Genomic DNA, 23,535 nt, shown 5'->3' on the forward strand with positions numbered 1-23,535 from the left:
CTTAGCAGTGGTTTCCTAGCAGCTATTTGACCATGAAGGCCTGATTCGCAGTCTCCTCTTAACAGTTGTTCTAGAGATGGGTCTGCTGCTAGAACTCTGTGTGGCTTTCATCTGGTCTCTGATCTGAGCTGCTGTTAACTTGCCATTTCTGAGGCTGGTGACTCGGATGAACTTATCCTCAGAAGCAGAGGTGACTCTTGGTCTTCCTTTCCTGGGTCGGTCCTCATGTGTGCCAGTTTCGTTGTAGCGCTGGATGGTTTTTGCGACTCCACTTGGGGACACATTTAAAGTTTTTGCAATTTTCCGGACTGACTGACCTTCATTTCTTAAAGTAATGATGGCCACTCGTTTTTCTTTAGTTAGCTGATTGGTTCTTGCCATAATATGAATTTTAACAGTTGTCCAATAGGGCTGTCGGCTGTGTATTAACCTGACTTCTGCACAACACAACTGATGGTCCCAACCCCATTGATAAAGCAAGAAATTCCACTAATTAACCCTGATAAGGCACACCTGTGAAGTGGAAACCATTTCAGGTGACTACCTCTTGAAGCTCATGGAGAGAATGCCAAGAGTGTGCAAAGCAGTAATCAGAGCAAAGGGTGGCTATTTTGAAGAAACTAGAATATAAAACATGTTTTCAGTTATTTCACCTTTTTTTGTTAAGTACATAACTCCACATGTGTTCATTCATAGTTTTGATGCCTTCAGTGAGAATCTACAATGTAAATAGTCATGAAAATAAAGGAAACGCATTGAATGAGAAGGTGTGTCCAAACTTTTGGCCTGTACTGTATATTGAAAAATACCGCGAGATGTTAGAGGAGCCGATCGGCTTAATCAGCATTGTGTCATCTCCTCTAGTAGTGGCTTGGGTGAAACGGACATTTACAGACATGTAGAAGTTACGCACTATAGCTTTAAAACTAGCTCCACCTTGAGCAGCTACAACAACAATACGATAATGATGATACTTCTGTCTACTACTGTCAGTTAAAGTTTGGATTTGAATTAACTTGTATTGAAGATTTGGTACTTTCCAGTGAAAGATTTGAGTACAGACTTGAAACTGTTCACCAGACTAGACAACAGCCAAGTTTGATTTTGGCAAATAGTTTTGGCATTGTTGGTTAGACACAATATAATCTGCTGCTGATGAGTGAAACTAGTGGTCAGTGCCGATAAAGATAAAAGATAACAGTTTCAGAAACAGATTTGTTATCCTCAGATCCAAAATGAAACCATCTTCGGGGAACCACCACCAACACCAGTGACCCTCTGCATCTGTGCTTTGGTTTGTGTGTTGGTTGGTCATGTGTCTGTTTGTTCTCCTCTGCACTGCAATTAAAGATTCTCTTCAGTAGAATATGGAGCAGGTCTCTTCTAAATGTGTCTTAACACCTCCCCTCACACCTCCTCCCAGGCCTCCCTCGACCCCCTGCTGGTCAGCAGCCTGTGCGCCTCAGTGGCGGGAATGCCGCCTCTAGGTTCGGTGCAGCTGCCAGTTGGCTGCAGGGGCGCGAGCCTCAGCGGCTTACTGGATCAGAATGCCTCCGTGCTGGTAAAACACCATCACCACAACTGATTGAAATCTCTTCTTCCTTCCTTCAAGCACATGTATGTCAGCGGGGTGCAGCGGAGCGTGGGACGTATGTGCAGCTCAGTACTTTGGTTTGTGCTTTTGCTTACAGCTTCAGGGTCCAGATGCAAAAAACTCTGTAGATTCAAGGCTAAACTGTGCACGCGCAAAAACAGAACTATTGATATGCTTTCTTTTCTTCAGATCTCGTATTGATCTTATCATTTAATTCTCTGCCAGAAAGCAAAGACGTGCATCTCCCAAAATGTCAAGCCATTCCTTTAAAAGCCTCTCTGCAGGACACTGACGGCCACACTGTCATCTTTAAGGAAAACTTGTTTTTGTAAATATCAGAAGTTGTCACAGAAGCTTTTAGAAATTCACATCAAGTAAAATAATAAGAGAAATTTGCATTTAAACCTGTTAACCATCAGATTAGCTCTGGTTTTTGAGCCAGTTCCTTGTCTTGGAACCTTGGTGCTATAATGGGAACCAGCACACCAGTTTTGAGCAGAAGCATTTTATTCAGGACGCTGCACAATGTACAAAGGATGCCAACAGTCGTAGCAAGATGGCGGATTGCATTTATCACCATCAAGCTTTTGTTCTGTGGTTACAGAACTGGAACATAAGTGGTTCCATGTTGGTGGAAAATATGTTTTTGTGTAGAACTCTTGCGCCTCCTGGTGGCAGATAAAAAAGACTAACTGGGAGACCGTCATTTCTGCTTTAAAGAGGGACAAGAAAGGCAGGATAGAGAGGGTGATGACAAGCAGCAAAGGTCCCACCCTGGACTTGAATGTGGGCTGCTGCAGATAGGACCCTGCCTAACTGGTGTGCCCTCTACCTAGTGAGCTACCGTGTACCGCAAATGTCAGGAGACACCTTGATTTCCTCCTCTCTTTGTCTCAGACTAACACATTCCTTTCACTTTCAGGGTGGCTGTCTTGTTTCTGGATCTTATCTGTTTTTTTTTTACAGTGCAGAAGTGTACAGCATGCTGCTTGCATGCTTGGCATCAGAACCTGAGTAAATTGTTTTTGGAGGGGGGCTGTGTTTTTTTAAGGCTTTCTTTGGTATTTCCTGCTTCTTAAGTATCTTTTAGCACATATCATTCTGAGCACTAACAAATGCAGCTCTCTCTGCACAGGAATAAATCTGGAAACAAGATGCAGGTGGTGACCATGTGGAGTCATCTTGAGTTTTGTTCAGCTGTCAGTGTGTGAGGGTTTGCTGGATGTCTCGGTGTTGGACTGAGATGGGGACGTATGTGTTTGCATGTGCTTTTATTTCAGTATGAGCCTCTAAGAAAATAACTCTGACTTCTATCCTGCCGAGGCTGACAGACTGCACTTTATTCTCTTCTGAGTGTGTCACTGCTGAAGGTTTTGAGAAGTGCAGTATTTTAACGTGTTTATGTGTGTGTGCGTACAGCAGGGCTGGCCAGCAGGCACACAGCAGATCCTCATCCCCTCGACATGGCAGCAGATGCCAGGCATGGCCATCCACAACCCTGGGCAGGCCGTGGTGCCCGACTCACCCATGGGAGCCCCGATCTCCGACAGTCAACAAGCTTCTGGCTGGAGGTGAGTTTAGTCTGACGAGACTCTGTGAGTTCATGCTGCATTTCAAAGCTCAACTTCAGGTCAGTCTAATGTTGAATGCGTCTTTCCTGTTCACAGGGGTCGTCATGGAAGCCAATACGATGGAGTCAGCCAGCAGGACTCTGGTGTTGGCCGTCACGCTGCCTCCCAGAGCCACAACTCAGGGGCCGCTCACTCCAGATCCCAACAGGGCAAGAGGTCAAAGGCTCGACATGCAGAGAGCAGAGCCAGGTATCCTGTCAGACCGTCATACATCCACATTATCTGCATGTTTTTGGGGGGCAGGTCGTCCATAAATTGTATTGTTGGTGGTTTGATCCCCGGCTTCTCCTGTCCTCTTGTTCAAAGACTGAGGGGCTGCAGAGATTTTCATTTAATTAATAACACATGAGAGGAAGCCTGCAGCCTTGTGCCTACAACCAAATCACAGCCATGCTGATATTCAGTATGAACCAAGAGTCTGGTGCGAGACAGCAAGGTTCTGCAGAGGATAATAAACACAGCACAAGCAATCATCGGCCGTCCTCTCATTCCCTGGAAGTAGCTGCTAACACCCGCTACCTCAGCAGAGCCTTGGCCAACGTCAAAGAGTATACACACCCAGGATACCATCTGTTTGATTTGCTGGGTTAGAGAGGACATCTTTCCTGTTCCCCACTGTGCTGTTTTAAAACTCTACTCGAGCATTACCGCGGGCAGGGGGACTGCTGTCTGACGGCTCTGTAGCACCCACTAGTGGCGACCGGCTGCATGACAGTTAAGCAGCCTCGTACATGAATAAAACACTAATTGGTTTAACTGACTAATATTTCTGGTGCCGACTAGCAAAGGGGCGGACGTTTAATCATTTAGACATCTAATCACGTGCATCCCTATTTACTATGTTGCCTATTGCCTATAAATATTTTAGCTTACTGTAGTTCCATATTGTTTCTTTAGTTAGATTAGTCGACTAATCGATGACTAATCGACTATTGAAATAATCAGTGACTATTTTAGTAGTCGACTAATCCGTTTGAGTCACTTTTTCATAGAAAAAAGTAACCCAAAATACTCTTATTGCAGCTTCTTACGCTCATATATTGGCAGCTTTACACACTCTCCAAAGATAGTGAACTAAAACCCTTTGGCGTGAGTATAAAACAAGACATTAGATGCCATAATTTTGGGGTTTGGGAGAGACAGACCGACATTTTTCAACATGTTAATACATTTTTCGATAAAATGATTAGTCGGCTAATCGAAGAAATAATCGACAGACTAGTCGACAATGAAAATAATCGTTAGGTGCAGCCCTGTTTGCAACCTTCTACTGCATAGACAGCCCAGTTTTATGAAAAGATCGTCTTTCCAGCAGTGAAATACTTCAACTAATCAAATAAGTGACTGTTTTTTTCCTACAGTATCATTAATGATTTTAACAACAATAAACGAAGACATACACACATCCAGTATGTGTTTTAATACATCTACAAACTCGCAAAAAGAAAAGGACACCAGGACAAAATCTCGGCACATCCGCCGTATATTTAACACACATGTAATCCACCCCCAACCCCCACCTCAAAAGTATGAATTTAAAGATAAAAAAAGAGAATAAATGAGAGAGGAAGATAAATACCTACATAAATTACAGGTTGAGGATCGCAATAGTGCAATACACTGAAAGAAAAAAAACGCTGACAGACGTTTACTTATGGCATATTCCCGAGTACTTCCAACATGTGGGTTAAGTCTGTTGTCTCTAGATAACACATGAAGTAGACTCACAAGGCAGTCTTTAGACGCTTTGCTTAACTAAAGACTGATGACTTTCTCCCTGATTTTGTGTTTCGATGGGCGGATACAATTTCAGAGTTTAAAAAAACTCCCTACGTTGCAGAACCAATAGTAAATCCACAGGGCGGTCCTTCGGTGGCTCGCTGAACTCTTGTGCTCGTAAACATAGTCCAACTAGAAACACGTGTAGCGGTACAAAATGGCTCAGCCGCGCTCGCAGAAAACGCCGTCAAAGTTAGTGGATGTTTGTTGCGTTTGCAGCGACACATTCTCGCCAGCTAAAAGAAAGAAACATAATCTTTTACAAGGCCATGACTCATCCGTCCGGCCGGACTATAGAGGGAATCGCCTTGTTGTTCACAAATACTTCCGGGTAGAAAACCAGCAGAGCTTTTAGCTATATATATAGCCTATATATCACATTTTTCACATCACTGTATCAACCTTTAGACTAATCCGATGTTTGTAAAGTCTATAAACACAATGATTGAACAAACATTACTATTTCTTAGCCGTTAGCGGTGTCTGTAATAGGTAATAACTCATTAAACGGTCCGTGAATTTTTTTTTTTTTTTTCTCCAGCGGATATCTTAGTTACAACATGACTGAGCTGCCAAAGCAGTTTTGTGTTGCTATGTGTGGTATTTATTCAGTTTTGGGAAATCAGGATGTCTAGAAAGCATCAGTGGCTGCAGCTGACAGGGACAGCTAACAGCAGCAGCAAAGCTAACATCAGGACGTCATCTGTTAAAAGCCTCCCGTTGTCGGACACGACATGAAACTACTCCAGTTAGCTCAATCATGTTGTCACTAAGACATCAGCTGGAAAAAATATATTCTTCATGGATGAGCACACGTTTGATAAAACGGAGTTAAATCTCTCGGCACCCATTTTCAAGCCCTCTGTGTGTTTGTTTCCTTGCGGATGAGAAAAGGGGGAGCGCACATTTCCGAGAAGGTGTGTCCTTTTCAAAAATGCAAGAGGCGTTGCTTTGTTGCCAGCCGTTTTCGCCGGTGTGTTAAACACACTTTAGATAGGATTGTCCCCAGACTACACATGAAGGGACTCCAGATGTTGTGAAAGAGTGGTTGATTACCTCTGATAGCGTATGTAATTTTTTCTAAGGGCAGAGTTGTAGATCCATTTACCCGTCCTCAGCCTACTGACATTCTACCATGAAAAAGCAATAACTCTTTTAGCCAGTAACAGTCCCAGCATTTAACGTTATTCATTATTAAATATAAAAATGAAATGTAGTTTAAAGTGAGCACAGGCTGTAAAGGAAGTTTAAGGCAACATAAAGGTGTCACTTTACCTCTGCTGCCTGAGGTATTCAATTAGACTTTGTATTTGTGTCGTCTTCCCCTACAGGCCCGTGTCATCGGCCACCACTGTGGTGCACAACACTTCTGCTTTTGCTGGTGACCAGTCTCAGCCCATCGTCATCTCGGACACACCGAGCCCTGCCGTCAGCATCATCACCATCCACAGCGACTCCGAAGACGAGGATGACAGGAAGTTCCCGGCTGCCTGGTGAGCTCATTTCCTGCCTGTGGAATTTGAATTTTTCATGCTTTTTGGGTGAAATTGAGAGATTATTTTATTCGTCTCTTCTTCTGTCCTGCAGCTCTGGAACAAGCCAGAGGACCAACGTGATCAGCTGTGTGACGGTGCACGACTCCCATGACTCAGACTCCTCCACCAGCAGCCCTCTGAGTCCTAAGACCACCTCACAGCCCACCAAGTCTCTGGCCATCATCATGCCGTCTGTGAAGAGCCAGCCGGGGGAGAGCACAACCCACAAAGCTCCAGCAGCTCCAGGTCCTCGAGGCCAGAGATTCTCCAGTCTTTATATTTATTGATTTTATTTTGAATATTAGATGTGGATTAATTTAAGTCGCACTAATAATCATCTCAGCTCTTAGACTGAGAGGTTAAACTGATCAGTTTACTTCAAGCAGCTGTAATCTGTTTTGCACTCGTAGATCAAGCTACAAGTGGCTCTGGAAAATCCAAGAAGGCGTCAACTCAGCAGTCCAGTCGGGCGGGAGATTCCAACACTGATCGCCATCAGCGGGCCACGTCCAGCAGATCTCAGCCTCTGAACTTGAGTCAGGTAGCAGCTGTTGAATGTAGCTGATGTCCTGCTTAACAAGATGAACCCGCGAGTTCAGTTCAGAGTTGAAACAGGCAGCTACTTGCAAAGCTCCGTTCTGCAACGTTCTAAAAACATGCCGGTTCACACCAATACAACTAGATGAGACGGTGTATCATCTCTATACAACAACTCTCTGTACTTCTGTTCTGATTTCCAGCTTTTCAAGTTTATTTAGTGGCTGAATATAATTTGTAGCTTCTTAAACTACAAATGAGGATAGTGATAGTGAGATACTGGCTACATCTGCAGTTGCAGTAGTGATGAAACAGTGAAAAACAGAAACAAAACGAGCATCAGATGGACTGTATTCATAATAAATATGCCACAGGGGGTGAGCGAGCACATAGTGTGAGCAGCAGCAGCCACCCACCGTCCCACGCTGGCACCATGAGGATGGAAACAGAGGGTTTGAGCACCTGCCGCAGCAAGCGAACATGCCGTTTGCGGTCATTTTGATATGACCAGAGGACTCCACTTCAGTGTGCCTGCTTTTGCCACTGGCAGTCTTAGATTGTTATTATAAGTGCTTGGGTAACACTTTACTTGACGGTATCTACATAAGAGTAACATGACACGGTCATGAACCTGTCATAAACGTTTATGACTGCTGTCATTAAGTGTCATTCGGTTTTTGTAATGACAAGTTGACATTGTTTGGGTTGTCTTGATTATGACAACTTGACATTAATCAAAGTGACAATACCAGGAGCTGTCTTTGTCATGACAAGTTGACATTAACAAGAAATGCACCTCTTTTTGTGTTGACAAGGTGACATAATGATGGATACAAAGACATCTTCTGGTAATGTCATCCTGGTTAATGTCATGTTGTCATTATAAGGACATCCCAAACAAATTTGATGTCAACTTGTCATGACAAAGACAGCTCCTGGTAATGTCACTTTGATTAATGTCAAGTTGTCATAATCAAGACAACCCAAACAATGTCAACTTGTCATTACAAAAACCAAATGACACTTAATGACAGCAGTCATAAATGTTTATGACATGTACATAATGTTCATGACAAGTTCATGACCATGTCATATCACCCTTATGTAGATACCTTCAAGTGAAGTGTTACCAGTGCTTGACAACACAGAAAGAATCCCTGCAGAGGTCGATGTGGGAACAAAATGTATCATCACATATAGACATCAACTCAACTTTATTTATAAAGCGCTTTAAAACAACCACAGCTGAAACAAAGTGCTGTACATAGGAGGTCATAAAACAACAAAACAGTGAGATAATAAAAAGCAGTTAAAACAAAAAACAATAAAAACAGCAACAAACAAATAAAAACAGAGCGAGGTCTCATGCTGGGTTAGAAGCCAGTGAGTAAAAGTGGGTTTTAAGACGGGTTTTAAAAACAGACAGTGAGGAGGCCTGTCTGATGTGCAGAGGTAGATTGTTCCACATTTTTGGAGCAGCAACGGAGAATGCACGGTCTCCTCTAAGCGTTTGCTTGGACCTCGGTATGTCAAGGAGCAGCTGATCAGCTGACCTGAGGCACTGGGCAGGGGCGTAGGGGTGAAGAAGCTCAGAGAGGTAGGGCGGGGCTAGGCCATTTAAAGATTTAAAAACAAATAAAAGGATCTTAAAATGAACTCTAAAGTGCACAGGCAGCCAGTGGAGGGAGGCCAGGATGGGTGTAATGTGCTCCCTCATTCGTACTCCAGTTAGCAGATGAGCGGCAGCGTTCTGAACTAACTGGAGACGTGCAAGGGAGGACTGGCTAACTCCAAAATAAAGTGCATTGCAGTAATCCAGCCGAGACGTGATGAAGGCATGGATTACTGTTTCAAAATGCTGATGTGCAAGAAAAGGCTTCACCTTCGCAAGCTGCCTGAGGTGAAAGAAACTCGACTTTACAACTGCACTAATTTGGCAGTCCAATTTAAAGTCACTGTCCATCTTTAAACCCAAGTTAGTAACAGTAGACTTTGCATAAACTGCCAAAGGACCCAGATCAACAGGGGAGGAAACACAGGAGCCGCTCGGGCCAAACACCATCACCTCTGTTTTTTTTTGTTTTTTTTTTCATTAAAATTTAAAAAGTTTAGGGCCATCCAGGCTTTGATGTCTTCAAGACATGGCAGCAGGGGTTCCATGTGGGATCCTGCTGTTTAAAGAGTATTCTGCTTCCTTCTGATGTGTACGTTTTAACCTGACCTGATCTGAACTGTGTCCTTGAACACATTTCATCTGTGTATGAGAAACTTGCTTTGTAGCTGTTCCCATGACGGTTATCAGTAAACGGGAGGCCTCCCTTTGGCTCCTGCTCTTCTAAGTATTAATTCTATCATGTGGCTGAATCTGTTCTTCTTTGTCAGACCTAGGAGGGTCAGTCCAGGTGTCAGAGCTCTGACCTCTCAGCTGAAATAGATTGACTCTGTTATAACTTTTATTATCCTGTTCAATCTTTTTGTTAAAAACACAAAAGACAACTTGATCATTTCATTCTTAGATATTTTAGATATTAGATATTTTTGTTTAACCACAAGCAGCCCTGAAATCGCCATCGGCAAACCAACCAGACTCCATTTAAATAAACAGTACTTTTAGCATGCATAGAGTCAGCATATTTTGACACCTAACTGGATGGATCAAACAAATTAGAGCTGGTGATTGTTGGAACAGTGTGAAGACGAACCAAGACAACTTTTGTGAGTTAAATTTTGTTTCTGTCGACTTTAAATGAAGTGTGTTTTATGATGGTAAAATTACTGGGGTTTTTTAGATGGAGTCTGGTTGGTTTGCCGACAGCAATTTCAAGCCCATTTATGGTTAAAACAAAAAGGATTTTTGCTCTTTAACAAATCGTCTTTATCTGTAGGGATTCTTTCCATAACGTTCACAGACACTTATAATAACAGTCTGAGCAGGTCTGTGGCAAAAACAAGCACTTTAAGTGGATGTACAGTACAGGCCAAAAGTTTGGACACACCTTCTCATTCAATGCGTTTTCTTTATTTTCATGACTATTTACATTGTAGATTCTCACTGAAGGCATCAAAACTATGAATGAACACATGTGGAGTTATGTACTTAACAAAAAAAGGTGAAATAACTGAAAACATGTTTTATATTCTAGTTTCTTCAAAATAGCCACCCTTTGCTCTGATTACTGCTTTGCACACTCTTGGCATTCTCTCCATGAGCTTCAAGAGGTAGTCACCTGAAATGGTTTCCACTTCACAGGTGTGCCTTATCAGGGTTAATTAGTGGAATTTCTTGCTTTATCAATGGGGTTGGGACCATCAGTTGTGTTGTGCAGAAGTCAGGTTAATACGCAGCCGACAGCCCTATTGGACAACTGTTAAAATTCATATTATGGCAAGAACCAATCAGCTAACTAAAGAAAAATGAGTGGCCATCATTACTTTAAGAAATGAAGGTCAGTCAGTCCGGAAAATTGCAAAAACTTTAAATGTGTCCCCAAGTGGAGTCGCAAAAACCATCAAGCGCTACAACGAAACTGGCACACATGAGGACCGACCCAGGAAAGGAAGACCAAGAGTCACCTCTGCTTCTGAGGATAAGTTCATCCGAGTCACCAGCCTCAGAAATCGCAAGTTAACAGCAGCTCAGATCAGAGACCAGATGAATGCCACACAGAGTTCTAGCAGCAGACCCATCTCTAGAACAACTGTTAAGAGGAGACTACGCGAATCAGGCCTTCATGGTCAAATAGCTGCTAGGAAACCACTGCTAAGGAGAGGCAACAAGCAGAAGAGATTTGTTTGGGCCAAGAAACACAAGGAATGGACATTAGACCAGTGGAAATCTGTGCTTTGGTCTGATGAGTCCAAATTTGAGATCTTTGGTTCCAACCGCCGTGTCTTTGTGAGGCAGAAAAGGTGAGCGGATGGATTCCACATGCCTGGTTCCCACTGTGAAGCATGGAGGAGGAGGTGTGATGGTGTGGGGGTGTTTTGCTGGTGACACTGTTGGGGATTTATTCAAAATTGAAGGCACACTGAACCAGCATGGCTACCACAGCATCCTGCAGCGACATGCCATCCCATCCGGTTTGCGTTTAGTTGGACGATCATGTATTTTTCAACAGGACAATGACCCCAAACACACCTCCAGGCTGTGTAAGGGCTATTTGACCAAGAAGGAGAGTGATGGAGTGCTGCGGCAGATGACCTGGCCTCCACAGTCACCGGACCTGAACCCAATCGAGATGGTTTGGGGTGAGCTGGACCGCAGAGTGAAGGCAAAGGGGCCAACAAGTGCTAAACACCTCTGGGAACTCCTTCAAGACTGTTGGAAAACCATTTCAGGTGACTACCTCTTGAAGCTCATGGAGAGAATGCCAAGAGTGTGCAAAGCAGTAATCAGAGCAAAGGGTGGCTATTTTGAAGAAACTAGAATATAAAACATGTTTTCATGTTATTTCACCTTTTTTTGTTAAGTACATAACTCCACATGTGTTCATTCATAGTTTTGATGCCTTCAGTGAGAATCTACAATGTAAATAGTCATGAAAATAAAGAAAACGCATTGAATGAGAAGGTGTGTCCAAACTTTTGGCCTGTACTGTATATAGACAGTGTTCAAATGCCCTTTGTGGTTACATTGCAGCCTGCAGCGCTCTCGCTCAGCACTGGAACAGTTACAAATATTGTTGTCTCCATGAGTCACTCAGACACAAAACATAGGAAACACAGGGTCCAGGTTGGAGCTCACAGGGACATTTATGAGGCCATCCTGTGACCTTTGCAGATATACGGCTCAGTTAAACTAATACAAATAAACAAATAGCTTGGATCGGTCATACAGCATCACAGGTGCAGTCAGAAATACGTCACACAAGTACTTGACAACTTGCAAATACCATCAGTGCGGATATTTATAATCCTCTCCCTGTTGTTTCAGGTACAGCAGTCTGTGATGTCATCATCCCATGACCAAACAGGAAGCAGTAGTTCTCTGAGGCGGCAGCCGACGTACCCCCCTCCTGTCTCATCCCACTCCTCTTACCGGCTTCACGAGAACACCCTCTTCAGCTCAACCCCGAATCTATACGCCTACCCGGCCTCCGCCGCCCTGGCCTCTGTGTCCCAAGCTGTGGACCAGATGCAAGGCGGCTCGTCCCGCCACGGCAGGGCAAGCGGAGCTTACTCTTCCCTGGCGCTGCTCCAGAAGAATGGCAGCCTGGCCCTGGGAGGCTCTGCTCCGGGACAGTATGGCAACCACCACCAACAGCAGCAGCAGCAGCAGCAGCTGGGAGGGCAGCCTTTTCACCACGCTAGTGCTACTTACCAGCGAAAACTCAACCAGTATCCCTACCTGTAAAGACTGAAGGGCTGCATGGAGACCAAATGGAGACCGAGACTAGAGACGAGCACAAGCTCATCACGGGTGGCTGTGATCAGACTTTTAACCTTCCTTTACTTTCCAGTCCTTGTTTTTACATCTTCCTGTGATTATTGTGGATAAAATAATCATAGAACATATTTATAGTTTCATCCCGGTCCGTTTCTTTTTTAATCTTCACCTAATTTTGAGTTTCTTTGTGTCGCGTCTGGCAGCAACAAACAGTGCAGTCTGTAAGTATCTGAACAGTGACACATTTGTTGTTGTGTTGGCTGCGTGCTCCAGTATGTTAGATTTTTAAAATGACACAAAAAGTTTGTGGTTTAATTTGAGGGCGTTTACTTCCACATAAGGTGAAAGAGTAGGAATTATACACTCTTCGAAATAAGGGTTACACTTGGTCTCTTCCTGAAGGGCTGAGGTGCTACCCAGAACCATTTTCTTACGAAGAACTCTTGTTTGACTAGGGGTTCAATTAACAAGAAAAAACGTAAGGGCTTATTTACGCCCAATGGTGATAGGAAGACAGAGACGGACGGAGCCTTCTGTCTGTACTCTGCGCTCATTTTGTCAAGCTTATGGATACGGACGAAATAGAGCAGAATCACAGCAGATCGTGAAGGCAGTGTAGCATAGTTCAAGCCAAATATGATTGTAGGAGACAATAAAGAAATTTACGTGACAGCGGAACAGAACAAATTAGTCATGTATAATAATATATGGTGAAAATATAGACAAGAATTTTCCGTCCACGCTGGGATGTGTATATAATGGCCGCACAGACCACAGACCTCCATTTAAAGGGTCATTATTTCAACCTCCTCCACCGTAGCCTTGTTTGTTGTTGTGTGAAACTTTTGACTCTTTTGCCGTGTAGTGCCATCTATTAGCTGTTCCTATGTCATCATGAAGGACACATGGCAGTACGTGGACAGTGACATTTACAATATTTGAAACAGATGTATCTTTTTTCACGCATAATGGGAGTATGAATGAGCCTTAAGTGTTGTAGGTGCTGGACCACATCGGCTCCGGCCCTTTAGGAGCCTCGTGAAGCCCGAGGCTGCTGGACGTAGTTCCTTTGGCCCCAGGCTAACCTGGTAAACTAAAATCATGATAAGTGGGAGAGAGATCTATGGATAATTTATCCAGTTATTATTTTAGAGCAAACACTAGTCGGCAGTGGGGTTTCTATGAAGTGCTGTAAGGTTTAGTTGCTTCAAAACACACATTAAACACACATTAAACATGGCTTAATAGCAACAGTTTCAAACACAAGTACACGAATCAGCTTCACTATAACTGTAGAGGCAGATAATGTATCATTTTATACCGAAGGTGAAAAAAATAAGGTCCGTTACACAAGGTTTAGGAAGCAACTGGTCAAATATCAGATTTGGCAGCAAAAAGGTCCCATAAGAGGTGTTTTGAAAATTTGAGTAGTTTGTCAAGTCAAGCCTTGGGAGGTCAAATGAGGGAGAACGTTCTGGGTTAGGGTGACCTGACCGTTGGAGTTTCACAATAGGAACGGTTGCTTTTGCCAGAGAGACAAAGAAGACAGGAAACATTGGTGCATGAAGTCCAGCGTTAGGAACAAACAAGGGAAATCAAGAGAACTTTAGATTTCCAGGAAATACGACCCAAGCGTGTTCACACACACATACACACACATGCACATGAACAAGCAGACACCCCTTATAAAAGCATTTGAGGGGTGATTGTTCCGGGCTGTTTCCATCTGTTTTGCTGTGTAGACTAGTATACTGTTGTATACTGAGTTCTGCGATTCAAGTAACCCCGTTGGCTGTAACTTTTCTCCGTGGTTCTCCGAGTCTCTTCATTTCAGTGTTTGCTGAAGTTTCCTTACATAACTCGCAGCATTCACAGACAAACACTTGTCTTTATCTGGACACATTTTCCCCACAAATATAAAATGCTAACGTTATTAGCGTAAGCCTAAGGCATTTTACATTGTATAAATTAGCCTAGCAGCTAGCAGATTTTTTTGTCTACTCATATGAAGTCAGGGACAACAGCAACATTTAACAAAGGTAAAGTTACAAAATTCAGCTCCAGTACAACTCACAAGGTTCACTGACAAAACAACTGTCTTATACTAAACCTGTTTTCCAAACAAATACAACATGCTAACGTTACTAGCACAAGCCTATGGCATTTTACATTGTATAAATTAGCCTAGCGACTACCAGACTTTTCCTCTACTCATATGAAGCCAGTGACAACAGCAACATTTAACAAAGGAAACATTACAAAATTCGGCTTCATTACAACTCACAAGGTTCACTGACAAAACAACTGTCTTATACTAAACACGTTTTCCAAACAATTACAACATGCTAACGTTATTAGCACAAGCCTATGGTGTTTTTATAAATTAGCCTAGCAACTAGCAGAGATTTCCTCTGCTCATATGAAGCCAGGATAAATCACACACAAGACTTAAAATGTTATTTTGAGGGAAATGGTTTCAGCTTACAATAACAGTGGCAGGAGGTCTGCGTCACCACAGCGTCTAGTTACATTTCTGGGATGGTGCAGGCTAGGCTGGGGAGGCCTTCGTTCAGGCTAGGACGTAGGTTACAGCGTAGGCTTTGCATTGACGCCATAGAAGGGTTCAATGTGGGGTTTCAGGGTGGAACCTTTCACAGGTGGAACCCTCTGAAAGGGTTCCTTATAAAGGGTCCTACCAGGAACCAGCACAGGTTCTCCTCTGGCGACAAGCCGAAGAACCCTATGTGGTTCTCGTTTGCAGAGTTATCTCAAAGAGTGTTGCCGTTTTTGAACGCGGTCCTTGAATTCAAAGGGACCAGACATAGAGCTGAAAATACAACGGATACGAACAAACTGCACTGCTGTAGTCATTTTTAACATGTTGAGCCCGAAATTTTTATTTTATTTGAGAAGCGAGTAAAACTGGAACTTGACTAACTGTTATGCTGCTCTCTATTATTACTGATATCATCATCATCAGAGTCATCAAATAATTGTTTAAAAGTTGCATTTACATAAAAAATGTCGCCTTATTTACGTCAGTTTTTTTCATTTTAAACTTTGATGTGTTCGCACATTGTGATAGGTGTTGTATGTTTCATTTATGAATGTACTGTGTGTGTGTGTGTGTGTGTGTGTGTGTGTTATCTGTACTCTAAAGAAAACGGAGAAGGTAAGCTATGTACTGTATAATGATGTGTCACTGTGTTTTTCACGTTGATTCTGTTTTAGTGCTGGCCATTGACTCGATTATATTTATATGTTTAGTATGTTGAATGATGCAGTACATTCAAGCGTAGGTGTGGTATTTAAAGGGGACTGTCATGTTTTTTACAGTTTTAAAGTTATTCTTAAGGTTGCATGTGTCTGACATGAGGTAGCATTCAGGAGAGGTTTGTTAAAAACCGCAGCTGCACGGATTCTCAGTGTCGCTGACGGACGGATTATTAATGTTACATTCAGAACACATTAATGATATCGGGGAAAATGTAAAAGCTCTTGTCTTGTGAAGTGGTGTCTGTGAAGTAAAAGCGTGCACATAAAAATCTGATTGGGTATCACACTATCATGTCAAAGTCAAAGCCATTTAGATTGTAAAATTCACAGTAACGCGTTGTGAATAATCAAATCTGACAAAAGATGATTTATAAAAAAAACATGAATTGATGTTCAGTATGTAACCGCTTCTAAACAAATCATTGGTTTGGTGAAATGATGGTTGTTCTTACAATCCTGCTGTGTCGTGAAGTGCTACATTACATAGAACACACAATGAACCTTAACCCGTATATACGCAATAAAATCTTCTCAAAACAGATTCTGAGTCTCATTGTTGATTGAAACTGAAGAATCTTCTTAAATGACACAATCTCATATACATTCAGATTAAATCCAGAATGGGACAGAGCATTGATTCAGATTCCCTGCTGCACCTAACGGCATTTTCAGTATCAGTTAATCTGGCTTTTTTTTTTTTTTTTCTTGGTTGAGAACCATGTGCAGTCACTCTGAATTTCGATCAGAGCCCCTTTAATATGAATATAAACGTGTGTTTTAGAGCAGTGGTTCCCAACTGGTCTATCCACGGGATCCAGATTTCTCCGTAGTCATTAGTTAAAGATCCACACAACTTCAAATTAAAAGCTCTGTGCCTGAAAATCACTGTACTTTAAAATAAAATGTGTTTTTTTCAAACTTGACACATTTTAGAGTCACTGGTGGTCCATTAAGAACGGACCCATGACCCACTTTTGGACTGTGAGTTTGGAACCACTGTTTTAGAACGGGGAAAATAAAAAAAAGAACAGATTTGCCCTTTTCAAGCTTGACAGGGGAGTCAGGTGGTAAGAGTGAGTGAGCAGATAAACAAGACACACCTGTGAGCTGAGGGAACTGACAGAGGAAGGTGGAGAAGAGAAAGAGGAGTGAGAGTGGTGTAAAGTTTGATCCAGTTTCTGGACATTTTGCTAAAAGAAAACCAGGACATGTGAGTGACAGACTTTGTGTTTGATTAACTCAATGGTTGCTTTGAATTGGTTTTGAATGAATTTAATGAATAACCATTGGTGGTTCAGTGGTTAGCAGTGTTGCCTCACAGCAAGAGGGTTCCTGGTTTGAATCTGGGTTTGGGGGCTTGAACCCCAGGGTGGGGGAGCCCTTCTGTGTGGAGGTTGCATGTTGTCAGCATGGGTTTTTTCTCCAGCTTCCTCCCACAGTCCAAAGACATGCAGGTGAACTGGTGACTCTAAATTGTCCGTAGGTGCGAATGTGAGTGTGAATGGTTGTCTGTCTCTATGTGTCAGCCCTGTGATAGTCTGGTGACCTGTCCAGGGTGAACCCAGTGTCAGCTGGGATAGGTATTGCTGAGTGTCAAGATATCAGCTGTAGAGATGTCTGCCTTCTCTCCAATATAATGGAACTTGCAACAACAATGTCTCTTACTCCCCCTCTTTCCTCTCTCTCGTTCCTCTCTACCTGTCTCCTGACCTCTCTGTAGGAGTGTAGCACCTGAGAGTGATTGGAAGGAGAGAGTAAAAGGGAGCTGGGGGCCGGAGTGTGGAGACACAGAGACACCATCCTGCAGCAGCACAGCAGTAATGACGTATGGTTTTCTTCCTGCTTCGTCTCCCAGCATGAGCTAGCTTGCTGGGTTTTGAAATTTTAGTTTGCGCTGAAGATTGTCGGTAGTTCAGTTTTCGGCTTTAGTTTAGTTCAGTTTAGGCAGTTAGGGGGATGAGCTAGATGCAACGGTTGGCCCAGTGATTTCCCCATCTCTTGTTTGTCTTGGCTGGGATCTCTCTAGCATCCTTTATATGTTCCGGTCTGTAGTTGAGCTTTTGTCTATTTAGAGAGGCTGTAACAAGAAGGACCCAATTAAGTTTACATCCGACAGAAGGCAGACGTCTCTACGGCCAATATCTCCGACACTCGGCAACTCACAAAAACAATCTAGCTTGATAAATATATAAGTAAGAGGAAACTTATGTATTTTTGATTTTGGGGTGAACTGTCCCTTTAACAGTAGATATCTGCAAAAGTACCTGCATCATGTGATCACAGTCAGTTAATGACATGCAGCATCCTACAACTGTTTTTGTTATACTCTTATTAGCCTCTTTTACACTGCCAGATTTTCCGCAAATGTTGTGCCGTTTCTTGCTGTTCAGTTATTTTACTCAGCAGGTTTTTCATCTCCCTTTCCTTTTCTTTTCTCTCTGCTTCACTCTCTTCCATAAACCTCTTTCTCCTCTTCTCCCTCATCCTCTCCTCATCTCTCTCCCTCCTCTCCCTGTCTCTGACAGCCTGGAATTGAGCGTATATTTTCTTCATCTGGTTTTCATATTTTTCCTGAATCTTCCTCTCCAGCTCTTCTCTTTCTTTCTGCATTTGTTCTTCTTTCTCTTTCAGGATGCGTTGTTTCTCCTCTTCGATTGCCCTCTCAGCCTCCTGGAACATCTCGCTGGTGTAGTGGCTTCCTCCGTTCTTCTGGACTATGTTTCTGATCTTCTGGAGCAGCTCAGTGACCTGAGAGCGATCCTTCAGCTCGTTGTTGAAGACGTGGTACTGGCCGTTACACCTGGCCACGAGTTCTTGAAGCTCTGAGCTTTCATCCAAGAATTCCTCCATAGTGGTGCCTTTAATGAGGTCACCACCAGTGAAGAACCATGCTGTACTGGTTCGCCGCCTGGCCAAAGATTTCTTCAATCTTTTGCACCGTCTGCTTTTCTTCCTCAGTGAATCTGCCCAGCCTGATGACCACCAGGAACACGTGGGGTCCAGGAGCAATGTAAGAGATGCACTGGCATCAATCTTTACTTGTTTTATTCAAGCCAAACCTGGTGTCAAACAGGCCCGGGGTGTCAATGACTGCAACCCGTTGCTTGTCCACCTCACCTCTGCCCTTAGAGCAGTCGACAGTCATAGACTTTGAACTGAACTTCGATTCAAAGCACTGTCGTCCCAGAATCGTGTTTGCGGAGGCACTCTTCCCAGATCCAGTCTTCCCGACCATCACTATCCTGAGCTCCTCATCATTTCTGAAGATGCTTCCTGTGGAGAATAATGAATGACACTGAATAAGAATCCTATACATCGTATCATCACATCGCAAACCTAGTCACTAAAGGAAAATGTTGCTGTGTGTTTTGCAAACTATTGTTGTCAAAGTTACGTTGTATAAATACTGACTTTTTCATCAGTTTGACATCCGGTGAAGGGGATGATGGATAGTTTAACACCTAGGCAAGATGCCTGCCGAGCTTAAGACCACAGTCTAGACACAAACTACAAAACCAGTTGTGATTTAGCAAGTTAATGCCGTTTCCATCAGCCCTTTAGGCGTCATACGTGGGTGTTTTTAGCCACCTGTCAGCGGGGATAGTGCCACAAAAAGCAGTTGTTTTTTAGTTTGGCATTTCTAGCAGGGACTTTGCCCCCAAAACCTGGTATTTTAAGTCTAGACATGAACCATAACTAGTAGTTCAGTCAGGAACACTTAGTCAAAGAAAACTTTATTTCCATTTGCAGTATTATATTTGCCTCTCTGCCTTTCCTTGGGCCTATGCAGAAAGCCTCTTCCATGCGCCTACGTGGAAAGCCTAAGGCGGAGAGAGCACACCTCTCTGCCCTTCCACGTGCAAACAAGGAAAGCTTGTGGCAGAGAGAACACACCTCCCTGCCCTCCATGCGATGTGAGCTGACCAGCCTACCAGAGTAAATGTGATTAAGGTAGCCTAATGTTCAATCAGAGTTACAACACAGCTACCAATGTGCAGAATATTATAATAATACTAGCATTTTATCTAGCAGCTGGGTTCAACCATGGAGCGCCGCCAGGGATTTTGGGCCCCATGAAAAGAATTTTTACTGGGCCAATGACACAGCCGGCAGGGAGGCCGCCGAAAATTTTTGATGCTATTTTACATAAAACTATGTATTTTGATGGTATTTTTGACTGTCATTCCCACATTTCCTCCACTTCCACATTCCACCCTGACAAACTTGAAGAGGATCCTGGACCTGGCTCTGTAGAGTGTACGTGACATACATAAATTATATAGTATTTCCTATAATGTAGCCTAACTATTGTAATAGCATCATAGTCACTGTTTCAGGTGGCCTCCCACCATTTTGTTTTACTTAAAGGTGCTTTCAGTGATTTGACCAAAAATAACAAAAGAAAATGCGATTTTCAATAATCCCCCACTGCTCACTGTCTCCCTCTTGAAGGTATAACTTATCTCCAAAACTGTAGACTCACAGGTGGTGGCATTGGATTTGGGGTGAAAAAATACATATATGAGGCTATATGGTCGTTAATCTATTTAATTTTCTGATTTCCAGAATATCTAAACATTTTTCTGATTGGATTGAGAGCAGTCAGCCAGTCTGCTGCACACACCACAAATTTTCTTTTTACAAAACAAAAAAGTCTGTAATAAAGTTTATCATTATTATTAATTCAACACACAGCTGCTCACCTCCTTCCTCATGTGGGGGTATTGGTTCAGGGGCAGGTGGAGTTGGGGGCTGACAGACAGCTGCTGCTGCTGCTGCACTTGGCATATCTGTTCGTAATGAGGCATCATTTTGACAGAGGGGAGGTCAACTGATTGAATATGAGCAGCTTGCTAAACGTTTGACTGTATTGATTATTTAACTAAAACAACAGTGAAATGTAAAAATCCAGAGTTTTCTTCAGAAATATGAGCTAACATGGGGAGAAAAGTGAGCTAGCTTATAGACCATGGACAAAGTTAATATTCCATAACTTTCCACCACATGAACCACTAACAAACCCACCTTGCTTTTTGAAATACTGGACCCTTTGCTTCTTTCTCCTCTTTTAGCTTCCTTTCTTTCCATTTTTGGCTACCTGATTTTGAGGCATATTGCCTCTTATTGCCCCTTATTTACATTGTAAATAAAATATATTTGTGATTATAAGTTAATTAATAACTTAGTGTCATATTATTTTTTGTCAGTATTGTAATTTTATTAGGGGCCTCTCTGGGCCCCTCTTAATCATGGGCCCCTAGAATCCTTCTCCTTTTTCCCCCCTTTTCAGTGCCCCAGCATGGAGGGATTACTGAACAGACCTACTGAGCACTATGGAAGCAAATCATGACTAATATTTAAATTATAATGTATTTACAGAAATGCAATAAATAAAATTAATGATTGATTGATTGATTGATTGATTATTTTTATTTACGTGTCATGCACAAAGTGCCCAACCCTCATGGGTTTATAAGACACCAAAAAGAAAGTACAGTTGCAGTGTACTTTTTTTTTCATTTCATACATAATTACAGCCCCTTTTACAGCTCAGACTTTAAACAGAATATTCTGCCTTCTCTCCCACGCTTTGCAAATAAAATCTGCACATTTTATGCCACAATCAAAAAGAAAACAAAGAGGACATTGCTATTTCATTTTCGTGGTCTGCCCTGCAAAATAGTGCCCATAATTCGAAAATGATTTGGCAATCTGAGCGGCGCAGGAGAGTGACGTCAGTAGCCACTCTTCTTCAGCTCCAAAATGAAATGAAATTGCAATGTCCTCTTTGTTTTCTTTTTGATTATGGCATAAAATGTGCAGTCTTGAAGAAAAAAATTAAAATGCAAATAGGCTGACTGATTATTAACTTTATTTATCAGTCAAATAATGCAGCCACATTCTTAAAATGAAAAAGTATTTCTGCAAATGCATTTTAATTTTCAAATTTTACATTTCAAATTGAATTTTGGTATCTATTTGCTGGGGCATATTTTGAAAATTAAATCTCAAATGTCTTTTTCTTTTTCATTTTAATTAAGTAAAAGAATGAGCGGTCTTGAAGAAGAAAATTAAAATGCAAATAGGATGATTGATGATTAATTTTATTTATGCAGCCACATTCTTAAAATGAAAAAGCATTTCTGCAAATACATTTTACATACAGTTTTTAAACATATGTCCTAATATAGTTTTGCTGTTATTAAACACAGACCCCTATGACTGAAATTCATAAATGATTTTCTCCATTTGTGGATTATTTGTTCTCCTGAGGCATGCAAGATCATAGTTTTCTCACAAATTCAGTGCAACATGGGCATGACATGAGTAAACCATTTACAAACGTTCATCTTGAGGGGTGAAGTGTTCTTTTTATGTAGAAACACATCTCCCAGATTTTCCTCCAAAAAGGAGTAGTCAGATTCTTTAAAACAAAAACAGCATCCATCTCAAAAACTAATCTATTTGCTGGTGACCAGGAAATCAGGATTTTTGACTGAATGAATCTTCGCAATGTATAAAAGAGCTCCAGAATTTATAGTCAGATTAAGATCTTGGAACAAAAGGTTAGTTTAGAAATACAAAATAATATAAATGTCTTTGTGGGAACTATTAGAATTGCATGAAATCAGATTAGTCAGATCACTGTTATATCACCGTAAAATAATTGTATTTTAAAATGACTCACCTGAGTTGCTGGCCATGTTTGAGCTTTAAGGGTTGCTGGTCGTCTTTGGTTGAAGAGTTCAATCTGTCTGCTGCAGCTCCTGTTTATAAAATGGCTATATGCAGCAAACCACACCCGCAAACCCAGAGAAAGTGAAACTAAAGCTTTATGTTTTTGTTTCAGTTACAGGAGGAATTTTTAACAGATGGAGTAAAAAAAGAAATATATTAATAGCACAGTCTTTAACCACTTAAAATAAATATATCTAGCAAAAGAACAAGAGATGCTCTATCTCAGTGAAGTCCCACAAACATGACAGTAATTTATTCCAAATTGATTCATCAAGATATTGTGTTAGTTAACAAATATCATGTCACATTGTATTTGTTACTGAAGCTTTTAAGAGTAGTTCTTAGAGACAACAAATGTTTCTCATTAAAATGCTTATCTATGCAGTAACCAAACCTTATGAGTACATGTACTCTGTCGTAGGAGGCTGAAGTTTTGATATGGAGGTGCATTCATATACTGTTTTTGAATGATTGTATTGGCAACAGTGAGCCTGCACACTATAAAAAAAAAAAATCACATCAGGGATTTTTGCTTAGATTTGCTTCATTATTTATTTTGTTTATTTAATTATTACACCCTGCAGTTTCTGTAGTCTTTTTTTTTTTTTTTTTTTTAAAGAGTTAAGGCCAAAAAAACCCAAATTTGCATATTTATTTTGGACCAAATGTCCTGAAATGATGGATAACCTTGTTTGTTAGATTTACCATGATTAAAGAGCCAACCTGACCTTTATGTCTATTCTCAAAGAAGACGTCTGTCTTCAGGTGGTGCGGGTGTCCAGTATGGGTCAACTTTGAGGGCCCTGTCTCTGTTTATTCAAACCACGTTCACTCACTCTGTCTCAAATAAGTTAACATGTAGGGAGGAATTTATTGAAACTGAAAGTGGTGAGAACAGAAAGTAAATTCTGCCCCTCTTGTATCTTGTGTTAACACATGGACTTTCTAAAAATAAGCCCCAACTGTTCACCTCTGTTACGGCCCTTGATGGAGCCCAGGGGATGGAGAGCGTAACACAATGAAAAGAACCGGGATGAAAAGGATGAGAGCTTGCTCTGC

The 23,535-nt window shown here is 41.9% G+C and overlaps 1 protein-coding gene and 1 pseudogene across 3 annotated transcripts in view; one reads left to right on the forward strand and one right to left on the reverse strand.

The window, feature by feature from the left end:
* The window catches only part of hipk1a (homeodomain interacting protein kinase 1a), a 32,843-nt gene extending 16,533 nt beyond the window's left edge, over window positions 1-16,310 (forward strand). Inside the window, exons 11-17 of one of the 3 annotated variants that reach the window (XM_049581351.1) lie at window positions 1,424-1,561; window positions 3,014-3,165; window positions 3,262-3,414; window positions 6,336-6,497; window positions 6,592-6,785; window positions 6,950-7,080; window positions 12,010-16,310. In XM_049581351.1, coding sequence (XP_049437308.1) covers window positions 1,424-1,561; window positions 3,014-3,165; window positions 3,262-3,414; window positions 6,336-6,497; window positions 6,592-6,785; window positions 6,950-7,080; window positions 12,010-12,429 — 1,350 coding nt within the window. In that variant the 3' untranslated portion in view covers window positions 12,430-16,310. The remainder of the gene's footprint in view (window positions 1-1,423; window positions 1,562-3,013; window positions 3,166-3,261; window positions 3,415-6,335; window positions 6,498-6,591; window positions 6,786-6,949; window positions 7,081-12,009) is intronic. The other 2 variants (XM_049581353.1, XM_049581352.1) reach the window with 2 other exon arrangements.
* Window positions 16,311-16,860: 550 nt separating this feature from the next.
* LOC125891869 (GTPase IMAP family member 7-like) lies at window positions 16,861-22,496 on the reverse strand (annotated as a pseudogene).
* Between the last annotated feature and the right edge of the window lie 1,039 nt (window positions 22,497-23,535).

This window comes from Epinephelus fuscoguttatus, linkage group LG7, assembly GCF_011397635.1.
Source record: "Epinephelus fuscoguttatus linkage group LG7, E.fuscoguttatus.final_Chr_v1".
Taxonomy (NCBI): Eukaryota; Metazoa; Chordata; class Actinopteri; order Perciformes; family Serranidae; genus Epinephelus; species Epinephelus fuscoguttatus.